The sequence below is a fragment of the Apodemus sylvaticus genome, chromosome 10 (assembly GCF_947179515.1).
Source record: "Apodemus sylvaticus chromosome 10, mApoSyl1.1, whole genome shotgun sequence".
In the NCBI taxonomy this organism is placed as follows: Eukaryota; Metazoa; Chordata; class Mammalia; order Rodentia; family Muridae; genus Apodemus; species Apodemus sylvaticus.
This window is the reverse complement of record NC_067481.1, coordinates 55,664,999-55,679,942: the sequence shown is the minus strand read 5'-3', so window position 1 is coordinate 55,679,942 and position 14,944 is coordinate 55,664,999. Positions and strand designations below refer to the sequence as shown.

The following is a 14,944-nucleotide window of genomic DNA, read 5'->3' as shown; positions in this document are numbered from 1 at the left end:
CAAAAAATACTACTCATTATGAAAAGTAATACTGAATGTATTTAATAGCTGTTTCTCAAGATAGTCACATACACAGACTTTCCTTTGCTTTGGGATGTTTGTCCTGAGCTGGACATCAGCTCTAACCTCTCCCTCCCATGGTGCCCTTGCACATGGGGAGAGGCTGGAGGCCAGCGTCCTCCTCAGTTGTGTGGTGCCTCGTTTTTCCAGGGCCTGTCACTAGAGCTCAGATGCAGCCTGGATAAACAGCTGGCCAGCTGGCCACAGAAACCCTCCTGTCTCTGCCCCAGCAGTGGGACTACAGCCAGCTTTTGTGGGTACTGGGGATCTAAACTTTATTCTGTGTTTGTGTAGCAACCACTTTAACAGTTAGGTCTCTATCCCCTCAAACTGTGCTTTTGATTTTCTTGATTCACATAAATTTTTTTCTGACTAATGGACACAGTCAGGGTTTCTACAAAGAAACACCATGACCAAAAAGCAAGCTGGAGAGGAAAGGGTTTATTCGACTTACACATCCACATTGCTGTTCATCGTCAAAGGAACAGGAAGTAGGAGCTGAAGCAGAGGCTGCGGCTTGCTTCCCATGGCTTGCTCAGCCTTTCTTAGAGAACCCAGGACCACTGGCTCAGGGGTGCCCCACCCTCAGTGGGCTGGGTCCTCCCACACTGATCACTAATGGAGAAAATGCCCTACAGCTTGATCTTACAGAGCATTTCCTCAACTGATGCTCCTTCCTCTCTGATAACTAGCTTGTGTCAAGCTGACACAAAACCAGCCAGTATACTGATGGTATTGAACGTCTTTCCGTGGACACTACACATTATCTTTACAGAAGAAAAACGCAAATGTCCTTTGATCCTGCCTATGAGTCTTTCCGTCACACTGTCTTTTAGTGATTTCGTTGAAACACTGCAGTTTCGTATATGCTCTGGCTGTGGTTTTAATGATCTATCTTATTTGTTTTGTTTTCTTGTGTGTGTGCACATTTATGAGACTGGAGGAAGACAGAAATCACTTCTCTCCTCCTACCTTCACATGCAGCATGAGGCAAGCTGGCTGGCTTGGGACCCACCCCACCCCACCCCACCCCCCCACCCCCCCCCACCCCCGCCTTCACTCCCCTTTTGTCTTTATAAAGCCCCCAGCTGATCTGAGGTCCCAGACCATCCTAGATTTAAGTCTCATGCTTCCAGTTTGAATTTCGTTAGGTGGCTTCAGATGCAGACAAGCTTCACTCTTCTGGACAGGCACACCCATTTGCTGAGTGTTGTCCCCACGGGAGCATCTTGGCAAACTGCTGCTATCTATTTCTGGGGTTTGCGCCTATTGCTCTGTAGTGCTGTCCAATATACCTACCTCAGGTTGATCGGTGTAGGTTCTACTACATTTTGAAAAGGCTCATTCTTTTACAAGATTGGTAATTCTGTATGGATTTTAGGATTAGCTTTTATTTATTTATACATATATATGCAAAAAGGAAACAATCTTGGATTTTTAATTGTAGAGTGCAGCTCAATTTGCCTCATTAATTCCTCTGGTCATTAATTTCTTGCTATGTAGCTTTAATTTCTGTCTGACATTGTATAGTCTGTAGTGTATGTGTTCTTCACATCTTTTACATTCATGCCTAGCTATATACTTAGTTGACCTTGCTTAATTTTGAATGCAGCTTCTGTATATTGTATATCTTTTATATTGTATATCTGGTTTCTATCAATCTTTCTATAAGAGATTTATTATATATAGTATTCTGCCTGCATGTATCCTGCAGACCAGAAGAGGGAGCCAGATCTCATTACAGATAGTTGTGAGCCACCCTGTGATTGCTGGGACTCAGGACCTCTGGGAAAGCAGATGGTGCTCTTAACCTCTGAGCCATCTGTCAATCTTGCTGAAATGATTTACTATCGGTGATGGCTTTTTTACTAGATCCCTTAAGATTTCCTAAGTGAAGATCGTGCCATCAACCCACTTTGTTTATTCCTTCCTTCTTGGGTTGGCTTCTTGTTGAATTTCCTGGGCTGGACTCTGCACTTCAGGACTAAGGAGAAACTGAGACTGGACATCCCTACTCGATCTGTCAGGGAAACATACAGTTAAAGCTTTGTTTTCTTTATAGGTTGTTGGGTGTTTTTATAATGAAAAGGTGATTCTATCAAATGCCACTTCTGCAGCTAATGAGGCGATACACTTGGGCTTGTCACACAACAGATGACGCGCGTCCCTTACTAAGGTCGTGGTGTAGACTCCGTTCCAGCACTGGTTTGCTCCTCTCGGGATTTACAGAGGATGTCAGTCTGCTCTTCTGGGAGCTGTTTACTTCTGTGTCAAAACTTTTTACCATGAAATAATACTGAGAAGAAAAAGTATTCCCTAAAAGGGCTTTCTTGTTTACCCTCAGGCCCAGATGAAGGATTACCAGCGTGAACTAGAAGAAGCTCGAGCGTCTAGAGATGAGATCTTTGCTCAATCCAAAGAAAGTGAAAAGAAACTGAAGAGCCTAGAAGCAGAAATCCTTCAGTTGCAAGAGGTATCTCTGCTTGGCCACCCATGTGTTCAGCAAACACTTGTCCTCAGAGTCACCGTGAGACTGTGCTTTATGGCCTTGGTGGTGTGATTTCAGCTCAGCATCGCTGCGGGTGCTCTGTCACCTGCTCACGCATATTCTTTTAGGTGGCTAAAGGCAGAAGAGCTGATTAGTAAGACAGCCTTCTAGAACCTGCAGGAAGACGAGTGAGCCCTGCCGGGAGTGGGGGGTGGGGCATTTCACACAGAAGTACAGAAAGAGGCGTGTGTTTCATGGGCTTCTGGAGCGGAACAGCTGACAAGTCCTTTCACTCCACCCTTACTAAGCTCTCCATCCTACCCATGCAATGGGGCACCTAAAGTGCCTTCTCTCTGTAAATTTTCAAGATCTTCTCAAAAGATAACCCCAAATGCTGGCTTGACAAACGGTTCCCATGAGAAATCCCCAGCACAGGCTACAGCCGCTGCTGAGACCCCGTCAGTCAGGGAGCGGCTGAGAAGCGAAAGCTGGACCAGACATGGAGAGCGCCAGGCTTCTCCTGAGTGTCCGCTATTGGTCTTCGTGTTTTCTATTTTATTGACTTTTATTTCCTTTGGGTTTTTTCTCTTTCTGGGAGGTGTGCATGCATGTGCGTGGGAGAGTGAGACCAGGGCCTGGAGCACGCCAGCACACGCCCTAGCACGGGGTTGATGGGTCCTATGCGCTGACACTCCTGTCTCCACACTCACAGAGACACGGGCGCCCTCTAAAGTTCTGCTTTTACTTCGTCCCACAAATTTTGATGCAGGATGACTTCACCGTCACTTAATTCTGTATTTTTCTAATTTCTGTTACTGTCTTCTTTAATCCACACCTAATTTAAAAGTGTGGCTTAGATTTCCAAATGTACTTTTTAGTTGCTTTGTACATTCCCTGGCCAGTAGCTCCAAGGCCTTGAAGGAGCTGTGATTTGGTTTGGCCTGTGTCTCTGTGCGGCTCAGCGTTGAATCTTGTGCTCATGATTGTTAGAAGATGCGAGGGGGGTGGAATGTGGCCACGCCACACGGCTGACAGTGACACGCTTCCTCGGTGGCCTTCATTTAACAGGCCTGTAGCAAATCTCACCTCAACACTAAGCCAGCCTCCTTTCTTAGACTGCTGCTTGGTTTTGAGGGGAATGACAATGGCCAGAGCCTAACTCAGTTTAAACTCCCTCAGGAGCTGGCCTCGTCCGAGCGAGCACGCCGGCACGCGGAGCAGGAGCGGGACGAGCTGGCTGAGGAGGTCGCCAACAGCGCCTCTGGGAAGTGAGTCTCCTCCAGCAGCAACCGGGATGGGTGTGGTGGGAGCTGTAGGGTCAGCCTACCTCTGCACGGGCGTGACTCTGCCCTCAAGCATGTGCAAGTGTACAGGCTGGGGACAGTCACCTGACATCTGACTGTAAGTGGGCTTCCTCACCTCTTCAGGTCTAAAAGGATGACCACAAGTCTGGGCAACCTCAGCCATTCCCTGTCACACATAGGACAACACATTCACATGCCCATGCACACACGGGCCACACATGTATGTACACCTGTGCTGGTGACAATGGCCTTACACAGAGTAGACATCTGCAGAAGGCATCCCTTTTAGACTCGCTGGCTTGGCAAATAAAATTCCTTACACTCTTCCTCGGGTTTTTTTTTTTTTTTTTTAAGATTTCTTTTGCCCAGTTACGTTGCTTCTCTTGGGAATGCTGGGACATCGTTAGAATTCATGCCAGTGACTACAGGTTCTCATCTAAGATCCTGGCCAAATTCTAGAGGCAGAATTAGCAACAGGGAGGTCATTGGGAAGTCACCACAGTGGTTCAGAGGCCAGTGCCAGGACCAGGAGGACAGACGTGGGCAGGAAAGAGAGCTGTTTGAGGACGGGCCTTATCCATGGACGCAGGGACCAATCAGGGGTGACAGTCACAGTTTACGCTGTGCCCTGTGCTCCTGCCTAGGTCTGCGCTGCTGGATGAGAAGCGGCGCCTGGAAGCCCGGATCGCGCAGCTGGAGGAGGAGCTGGAGGAGGAGCAGAGCAACATGGAGCTGCTCAATGACCGCTTCCGCAAGACGACACTCCAGGTGCCGTGCATGCGGCCAGTGCAGCCCATGTCCGGGAGCAGCCGTGCTGCCTCTGCACAGGCTACCTGAACTTCTCCTTCTAGGTGGACACGCTCAACACGGAGCTGGCAGCGGAGCGCAGCGCTGCCCAGAAGAGTGACAATGCCCGCCAGCAGCTGGAGCGACAGAACAAGGAGCTGAAGGCCAAGCTGCAGGAGCTGGAGGGGGCGGTCAAGTCCAGGTTCAAGGCCACCATCTCGGCCCTGGAAGCCAAGATTGGGCAGCTGGAGGAGCAGCTGGAGCAGGAGGCCAAGTAAGATGCTCGTGCGGGACATTTCACCACCCACAGGGGCCCTCACCCGCAGGAGCACCCAGCGCAAGGGAACGCGGTCATGCAGGACGCGTGGGCTGCACAGGAGGCAGAAGGGTCTGTGAGCAGTGAGAGCCGTGCCTGGGGAGGGGCTGGGCTCTGCCTGGCCCTGCCTGGCCAGTGAGAGCCATACTACCGGTGACCTCCCAGCACCGGCATCTGTATGTCCTCACCGCACACTGCTGTTGGCTGCACCCTGTAAGGTGCTCGGTTTCAGAATTGCTCAAAAGCATTCTCCCCACGACAGTTCCCATCACACCAAAGTGAAGCAAGGCTTTAACAGGACAGAATGAGCCCACAGACCCACCTTGTTGGGGAAGGTACACCCAGAAATGCAGGACCTGGGTGGAGCTCAGCCACATCTTCCTAACCCTGCAGTCCCAGTGTGACTTCCCCACCCTCCTCCCACTCTGCTGGGTAGGAATGTCTGAAGTGTCATCAGCGAGACCCAGGCAGTTAAGGCGGTCACTACCAAGGTTTAAGTCACCTTACCTGACCCCACCAGACCCAGATCCAGCTCAGAAGGAACCATGCCTGTCTGCAGGGACTCTCCGTGTTAATTTCCTCTAAATGGGCAGCAGTCCCAGGTCAGAGTGTGGTGGTGATTTCCCTGTCCCCATGTGGGGTTTGCTGTTCCCTTCCGTTGGCTGTAACAGCTCCCAGCATTAGTAGACTCTCAATCTGAGACAGTCACTCCATAGACTGGGTGTTTGTTACGTGATAACCATGCCTGTTCCGTATGACTGATCTCTGTGTGTGGCATATGTCACTCAGTACCTGTGTGCACAGGAACAAAGCCAAGTTGCCACTGAGGGCCACACTGAAAGTCGATCCCTGCGTCAGGCTTCTGGGAGGTCTAAAAGGGCATTCCACTATGTGTCGTTTTCCAAAGAAAAAGAATCTCAAAAATATAAAATATAATTAATTTTGGTCATTTTGACAGGGAACGGGCAGCTGCCAACAAACTCGTCCGTCGGACAGAGAAGAAGCTGAAGGAGATCTTCATGCAGGTTGAGGACGAGCGCCGGCACGCGGATCAGTATAAGGAGCAGGTAGGGGAGCCAGGGGTGCCGGCGCCACCCCAAGTGTGTGACCAGGCAGGTCAGAGGTGAGGACACCTTTGGAGACTCTTAATTATGGCATTTCGAATGACACGCAGCACCCAGCAGTTCTGATGAGGAAAGCGAGTCAGACGCTTTGAGGTGTGAGCCCTGGGCTGGATTTTAAATTACATCCCCCTTCCTCCACTAAACTACTTCACAGGCAAACAAGTCTCTCCCAGTCTCCCTGCTGTGCCTAGAATAACAGTTCCAGTGACCATCGGGAAACTAGGGAGATGGTAACAGCAGAAACCAGGGATGTGTGAAGGGCTCACTCCAACATCCTGTGATCCCAGTAGAGCATCAGGGGATCAAGACCAGCCTGGGCCACAAAAGACCTTGTCTCAAGACAGAGGACGATAGGGGTGTGCCTGTGGGAACTAAGCTCACTCCCTGCCTGTGGCCTGTCCAGGCCTCCCTCCTGAGGGTTCCTTGTCTTTGGCCCTCAAGGCCTTTGCTCCCCCACTTGCCAGTCAAGTGGCAGCTGCACCCAATGAGGCGATGAGGCAGCAGGCAGTCCCTGAAAGTTTAGGAGCAAAGGAGCCACAGTCGGATTCTTAAGAAGCGGGGGGGGGGGGGGGGGGGGGGGGGGGGGGGGGGGGGGGGTGAATGCACTCCCGGAGCAGCTGAGTGGTGCAGCCATGCCTCATGGACAGGATCCTGTCCAGACTGCGAGCCTCCGGTCCAGGCCACCCGTCCCGGGTGTAGAGAAGGGAAACTAGTTTGTTTTCACAGGCGAGGAGGCAGATTTGAGTTTCTGACTGTGTAGCTTGCTCTGTAAATGCTGGCTTTACTAGGACAAAGGAAGAGCCTTAGAACAGCCCTGGAACGTAACACGCGTGCGCACGCAGAGCGTGCTGACCTCCAGATCATCTGACCCTGGCTTCTCTCTGCTTTTCACTCACGGCACACCCCAAGATGGAGAAGGCCAACGCCAGGATGAAGCAGCTTAAACGCCAACTGGAAGAAGCTGAGGAAGAGGCCACACGTGCCAACGCATCTCGGCGCAAACTCCAACGGGAACTGGACGATGCCACCGAGGCCAATGAGGGCCTGAGCCGCGAGGTCAGCACGCTCAAGAACCGGCTCAGGTGAGTGCAGGCAGCCATGGAGAGCCGGCAGGGCGGGCTGCCTGTGGACGCCATACCGATTCCTCTGGAATCCCCACGGCCAAGATGCATGACGTTCATAGTGGTGAGTGGGAGAAAGCAGACATCCAAAATCCACAGCCTCACTCAGCAGGGCAAGCTCCCAGGAGGCCCGCCCCACTCTGTGCAGTGAGGGGACAAAGCAGGGCAGAGCAGAGGGTACACACGCTCGCTCACTCGCCAGAAAAGCCGGAGCCAGCTCTGTCCTCTGAGCACAGGCTGCTGCCCGGTGTCCTGCTTGTGTGGCCAGGAAACAGACTCTGATTTTAAAGGATGTGCAGTACAAGGAGTCTGAGCTCTGCTGTCCCCTTTCAGGGAAGGCTGCTGAGAGGGAGCGCTTCCCCCAACCTGTCTTCCTCACCATGTCAGCCATGTGCACTGTGGGGGGAAATGATGAGGTAGAACAGCTGCCCACCGAGGCCGCGATGGCCCGGCCGGGGAAGGCAGAGAGGGAGCCTTGTTCAGAACTGAGCGGCCAGCAGCTCATGCTCTTGTGCATTTCTCTCCAGGCGGGGCGGCCCAATCAGCTTTTCTTCAAGCCGATCTGGCCGGCGCCAGCTGCACATTGAGGGGGCATCGCTGGAGCTGTCAGATGACGACACAGAAAGTAAGACCAGTGATGTCAATGATACACAGCCGCCCCAATCAGAATAGGCACAGGAGGTCGAAGGTGACACTGAGGACAGGCTGGAACTCAGCCCGCACCAGTCTGCTCGAGCCCTGCACTCACTCGGGAACGGCAAGCTCCCGGATTCCTTACAGGAAAGTCAACTGTGTCGTAAGGCTTTGCGGCCTGCGCAGACTATATCCTGCTTCAGACTAGGTACAATTGCTCCCTTTTTATATATACACCTCCACAAGACATGCGTATTAAACAGATTGTCTCATCGTTGCATCTATTTTCCATATATTCATCAAGAGACCATTTTATGGCACATTAAGAAGAACCTTTTGGAAACAAACAAGACCCTTTGTTGCCAGTGGCTGGGCCTGGGCTTGCCCCGGGACCGCTGCTCAGTTGCTCTGCATGCTCTGTCCTACTGACAGGTACCTTAGTTGTGTTCATGTGGCCCTGACCCTCCCTTCAACCACACCCGGTCTCTGAACATTGTGAACCTAACCTGCACTTGTGTCTCTCATTTCCTGTGAATAGTGATCACTGTCTCAGTGAGCAAACTGGGAGAGGGGCTTTGGCGGCTTAGGGGTGGGCTTCGATTGGGGAAGCAGCATCAATGTGGGGTATCCTGCCCATCTCCCAAGGTGACCCTGCCCCTCAAATTTATGGTGTCCCCACCATCTCAATGTGAATAGTCTCAGAGCTCTGTGCACAGAGGACAGTGGCCACGACACATAAGGTGCCCGGGTGGCAGCCATCACAGTGATTCCAGGTGGTCTCCTGAGTGTCTGGCTTGATGATGCCCTCAGTTCAGGAGTGAGCCTCCATGACCCTTGGGGTGCTCGCAGAAGGCCTCTCCAACCAGTCAGGCCCTCATACAAATTCAGCCACTGCTTTGAGCCCAAAATGGAAATAATAGTTTTGTGTCGGAGGTGTGTACCAAGTTTGTCAATGAGGCTATATAGGGCCTCGAGAAGATGCCATCTGCCTGAATGTTGACATGCCAGTGGGCATGTGACCCTTCATTTCCCCTTTCCCTTCCTTTGGACAGTGTTACAATGAACACTTAGCATTCTGGTTTTGGTTGATAGTTGAGCAAACTGACATTACAGAAAGTGCCTTAGACACTACAGTACTAAGACAATGTTAAATATATTATTTGCCTCTATAACAACTTAATGTATTAAGTTTTGACTGTGCTTCATATCATGTACCTCTCTAGTGAAGTAGTATAAACAAACATTCAGTGACAGCAAATCAGTGTTAATGACAAGCCCCGACCCGTGGCAACGTGCTTGAAAACGCGGACCTTTTGGGTTAAAAGCTTTAACATCTGTGAGGAAGAATTGGTCACATGGGTTTGGAATCTTTGATTTCCCCTGTATGAATTGTACTGGCTGTTGACCACCAGACGCCTGACTGCAAATATCTTTTCTTGTACTCCCATATTTCTAGACAATGATTTTTGTAAGACAATAAATTTATTCATTATAGATATTTGCGCCTGCTCTGTTTACTTGGAGGAAAAAGCACCCGTTGAGAACAAACAGACCTCAATAAACAAGAATAATCATGTGAACATGGAATCGGCTTCCGCACCTTCTGTTCTTGGTTTCCCATCTGTGACCTGACTGGAGGGGCATCACACACCTGAACCATGTACACCAGGGTGGAGTCTCCCGAAAACAGCAGACAGCCAACACTCAAAGGCAGGGAGCGATGTGGGAGTGTTTGGCCCAGTCACTGAAGACTAGACTAGGTTAGAACATTTTTAAGGAATCCCAAAATTTGGGGTTGCCTACTTACACATTGGGGGTATAGGAAACAAATGAGGGTAGAGCCTCTGGCTCCCCACAAGCCACCTTTCTGGTGTTCATCTGGGACTGCATGAAGTAAGGACACGCCCCAGGTGTATTCAGACCTCTTACAACACAAGGGCGTAGGAAACCCGTTTGGACCTCCCGACCATGGGAGAAGAAAGGTGATTGGTGGTACAGCAGGCCAGCAGGTTTCACCTTTGCAGCCGTGTCCTAGAGCCTGCATGTAGAAGCCTGTTTGTCTCAGTCATTCTTTCCTCCTATCCGACCTGACTGGTATGTCAGCTTCTCAACAACTCAGCCTGCCAGGAGAAACAGACTCTGTGGACCAAGACCAGTGCCTGTTTCCACAAAGATGCTAAATTGAAGGAACTATTGATTACTAACAATTCCTCCCTTTGTAATCAAACTTAATTTGACAAGTCTCTACTGGATGCAACATGGTTACACACACTGACCACAGCACTGAACTAATTCCTGGCTTGATGGCTGGCTTCCAACATCCTGACCCCAGAAAGACTCCAGGGCCTCTGCTTCTCATCAGTTTCCTCCATGGCCTGAACATTAGCTAAGATGTCCTTCTAGTCAACAGCCCTATTGCTCTGATCTGACTGGCCCACTGAGGGACAGATGTTAAATACACACGAACACTAGAAAGCAAGCTCTCCTGCCTCAGGCTTGCCCCCACCTCCCACACAAAAACAAATCAGAATGGCTCTACATTAGACTCTGGAAGAGAAAACAGGGCTTCTCTCCCCACAGCCCCAGCAGGCCTGTGGCCACCATAAGGAATCGTCCTCATGGGCTGCCTGGTTCCTCTGCCTGCCTACCCTCCTGAGACACTAACAATAGTCTCCCGTCTCCCCTAAGGGCCAGCCCCTACAGTCTACTCCTGACCAGATGGTTAGCTGTCAGGAATGTGGCATGAAGCTACTATGGAAGGGTATGTTTACCTCAATACTAGCTACCTATGGGCTGGATATGTGCTAGGCCAAGAAGGAAGCCCAGGTCCTTCAAACCCTGTGAGGCTGGAAATTCGGCCTGACTCGTTACAGCAATGTGGCCTTCGTTTGTTTTCAAAGTAGGACAATCAATGTGCTCCCTTCCAGCTGAGATGATATAGCTGGTGTAGACTCTAAAATGCCCAAAGTCTCAGTCACTGTCAGTAGCTGGCATTTGGGATGTGGCAGTCACTGCCTGACTCATGGTAGGAAGGCTCAGCATCAAAATTTGCAGAATGGCTGTCAGCCACTTAGGAGAAAATTCTTGAAGTGACAGTGAAATGTACCTTTCAGGAATCACATCAACACCACAGCACAAAGGATGCAGATTCTGCTTGGGGAAATACGAACAAGGGCAACTCTGGGTCAGAAGAGTGATTCAGAACGAAGGCCCACGGTCAAGTTCTAGGCAATCTCTCATCCTGCTCATGGTATGTGAACTGTGATAGAAGAGCCAGCTGTCAGGGTGAGCCACGCCTTAAACTGGGGAAGCCAAGGCTATGTACCTACCAAGAACACAAATCTTCCTGCAGACATTCAAAGCTTTCAGTAATATTAGAAGTCTAAATGCGGGCTGGAAAGACAGCTCAGTGGTAAGGAGCACTGCTGCTCTTCTAGAGGACCCAGGTTTGATAACCAGCACCCACACGGTAGCTCATAACCATCTAACTCCAGACCCCAGGAACCCCAAACCCTGTTCTGTACATCTACATGATACACATACACACGTGCAAACAAAACACCGCCACACAGAAAATAACATCATTTTAGTAAAAGCCTAAGTGGTAAGCACTTCCATAATGGAGTCACACTGTTCTCAATGGTGAAGGGATATCTTCTAACATTGGTGTGTGGGATCTGTAAAATGGCTCTCTCGTGAGTCCAGGGCCAGGGGACACAGGAGCAGCTGTTTTGATACTCCCTGGGGTGGCACTTAGGTAGGTCGGAGCGCCACACCGCCTGCTCTCAGCACAGGTCTCAGGCCTACTTGCACAGTAAAAGAAAATCAGTGTCATTACTTTGGCTTTTATAGCTACCACACGATACGGCTAGACTAAGACATGGAGACTAAATGAGTGACTTGAACAGCAGCTCTTCCCTATCACACGGGGAGCAGTAAATAGTCTGACTTTTTCTCCTAGCTAAAACTTAGGAAACGCACGTTTCCTAGCTCTGCTCTCTAGTGCAACAAGCAGCAGGGTTTGCCACTGAGCCTCACTCAGCTGTCTCACAGATTGCCTTTACTCAGGCCCTCAGTGCAGCCCAGCAGTGAGCCCTGCCCTCCTCACAGGCATACCCATGACCACAAGCCAGGCAGGAGCTCTACCTACTGCATGTTGGCTGAGCGTGGCACCTGCTTACAAACACCCACCCGCCTGCCCACTCACTCAGTGAAAAGTTTAAACTTCGTTCTGCTGAGTCATGTCTGCCTCAGGAAAGGCTTCCTAAAGAGCTGACAGGAAACACCAGCAGAAATCTTGTGGGTGCAGATGGACAGCAAGACAAAGAATCATAAAACAGCACAAACCCCATTTGGTCCCCAGCACAGGTGCTAACAGATTGTTTCTGCATGTGCCTCTTCAAGCCAGGCAGAGAATCACAGCTATCAAGCTCCGGCCTCAGGAGGCTGAGGCAGGAGGGTTATCCCAGGTCCACACTACACAGCAAATTGCTAAACCTTTGGGAAGAGAGCACAAGAGAAGAACATAATAGTTCCCTGGCCAGTCCTGGCCTTGCTCTGAGCTGTCCTTTCTGCAAACGGGGCAAGTGGCTGCCCTGAGCTCATCTATGCAGTGCCTACCCCTGCCCCTGGCCCCACAATAGGTATGGAGGCTCTCAGCTGACTTAGTAGTTTCTAGTTATTCTAAGCCAGGAAGTGGGACCCTGTCTTACTTGTTGAGGAAGACATTGAGCAGGGCTGGGGGAGTGTCAATTGGCACTTCCAAGAGGGAAGGATTCCACAGACCCAACAGACCAAGCTCATCAAAATCTTGGTCCGGAGGATTCAACAACAGCCGGGCCACGGGCACCCACCAGAACAGGCACTCAGGCAACTAGAGTCAAGACTCAGGCCAGCAAGACCATCCTGAACCCTCCGTCTCACAGAATGCAAAAGAAGCACCCTCACAAGCAGTGTCCACATGGGCCTTGTGGAGAGGGCGGCTACAAATATACTAAAGACAAACAACTGACTGGACATCTTCCCAGCAAGAGACAGAAAGGAAACGTTGCACTGCTGCTTCAGCAGACCTGGACCCACAGCAACAGCAGCATCCCCACCCACCCCCATCACCAGCCCACGAGCAGCAGCGGACAGAGCAGTCTGGGTAAGTCCATTGGTACAAAGCCTCAGGAAACCGGAGAAATCCCTTGAGGCCAGAGTGGGGGGTCAGCCTCACCCGAGTCCACCAGGGGAGTCTGCTTAGTATCCTTCAGGTCTTGGGTTCCCACATAAACAAAGGTCTGCTAACTGCTCAAACTCTGACCTAACCCATCCTTCCAAAGGCAGTTCTGCAAGAAGCCAGAGCAGTGAAGACAGGACAGACTATCTTCTACTATTCAGAGCACACATGGCTACTGGTGCCTCCTGGTAAGTCAGCCTGGGACAAAAATCTCTAAGAGCAAACACTACAGATACTGTTGTCATCTGTTAACACAAGGTTTGAGGGTTATCTTGTTTCACTTAGGATTCTGACTTCCTTAACTTTTGCTTTTACTCACTTGGTTTCATTCTTGTTTTATGGTTTGGTCTGGATGTCCTGGACTCGCTATGCAGAGCAGGCTAGCCTCGAACTTGAACTCAGAAATCTAACTACCTGTACACCACACTCAGCACACTTGGAGTTTTAAGCCACAAAGTCTGCGGCTGTGAGCAGGCAGGGCTCAGAAGGTAACACACTCACACACACCCCACTGTACAGTTTCTTCAACACAGCATCTGGAACTTTGCTGCCAAACATCTGGAATTTCTTTCACTTACTAACATCACCCAGGGGAAGAAGTGTGAGGAGAAGACCACGTCCACATAAAGCCTCTAACTGCAGCACTTCTGGCAAACAATGCCATATGCGATGCAACTGGAAGACCAGTTCCTGGGTCCACGAGACCTCCGTGCCTGGGCCGTGGCCAGCCCACCAGTCCTGCTATCCTGTGGGGTCTGCACCATTCTCAGGCTGCCCCTGGAAATGGTACAAGACTAGACATACACGTGACTACAGTCTCTCCTGTGGCCTCAATCCCTTCTCTCGTTTCCTACCTGTTCTCCATGTGGGAGAAGAGACACTCAACTGTGTAGTCTTCTCTCCTCGGATAGCAGGAACCAAATAAAGCAATCTCAACCCTTTTTTTTTTTCTGTGAAATTTATTGTTTCCACATTAAAAGATTTTTTTGGAGGGAAGTATCTTCTTTTAACCACATGATGATCCTATACAGTTGCCCAGAGAAGGCGCCACCGTAAGTCATTAGTTAACATGCCATATGAGTCAGAATAAATAAAAGCTACAAAGCCCAAGTTATATACAGATATCTTAGGCAATAATGTTTACAAACCTATGTACAATAAAACAAATGTAAACAGTAAGTGCAGCATGAGAATAATCAAAGGGTCAAGGGACAAACCCCTCTAGCCAGTCTGCCCCCAAGAGCTGGCACTAGCCAGCCCCAGAATCAGGCCCCTCAACCCTTCCCAATGCAACTGGATGGACCTTCCAAAGAGAAAACAAAAATGCTCTTGAGCGATGTCATTGAACTGAGGGCCTGAAATGCTGGCGAGGTTGTTGCCACCTGCCTCCTGAGTCTGAGGCACAGAGGAGAGGGCAACAGAGACCCAGCCCTGGGGTGCCCATGTCCCAGCTGCCCCTGCCTCCTGCAGCTCAGACAGGCATCTCGCTGCTTTGAGAAACAAGCAATGGAATGAACTGCTTACATAAAGTCAGAAGGTACAGACAATGTTCTGTAATTCAGAGACGTTCCTGACTCTGCCAGAAACAGGCCTGAACTGCAGGGGTGAGGCTGGGGGACACATGATTGTGAGCACTGAAGATGCTTGGAAGGAGCTTAGAAGGTCTTATCAACCTGATTGAGGGGGAACTTCTAGAAGATCTGCAATGTCCTAAACACAACTAAATCCTATCAGCACAGCAAAATGGGGGCTATGAGGCAGATGTGATGAATGGGTACTTCCACATCCAGTGATCGAGTAATACACGTATGTATCACTTGTGACCCACAAAAGTGCAATCATGTGAAACCAACGGCACTACGGCGAGAAGAGAAAATAGCCAGTATTGATA

At 50.3% G+C, this 14,944-nt stretch overlaps 1 protein-coding gene across 3 annotated transcripts in view; it reads left to right on the top strand.

Moving 5' to 3' along the window:
• Positions 1-9,326, top strand: part of Myh10 (myosin heavy chain 10) — a 122,409-nt gene extending 113,083 nt beyond the window's left edge. For all 3 annotated transcript variants that reach the window (XM_052196902.1, XM_052196903.1, XM_052196904.1), the window contains exons 35-41: positions 2,405-2,533; positions 3,728-3,816; positions 4,497-4,620; positions 4,704-4,912; positions 5,913-6,021; positions 6,988-7,160; positions 7,727-9,326. In XM_052196902.1, the coding sequence (XP_052052862.1) occupies positions 2,405-2,533; positions 3,728-3,816; positions 4,497-4,620; positions 4,704-4,912; positions 5,913-6,021; positions 6,988-7,160; positions 7,727-7,871 (978 nt within the window). In that variant the 3' untranslated portion in view covers positions 7,872-9,326. The remainder of the gene's footprint in view (positions 1-2,404; positions 2,534-3,727; positions 3,817-4,496; positions 4,621-4,703; positions 4,913-5,912; positions 6,022-6,987; positions 7,161-7,726) is intronic.
• Positions 9,327-14,944: the final 5,618 nt, after the last annotated feature.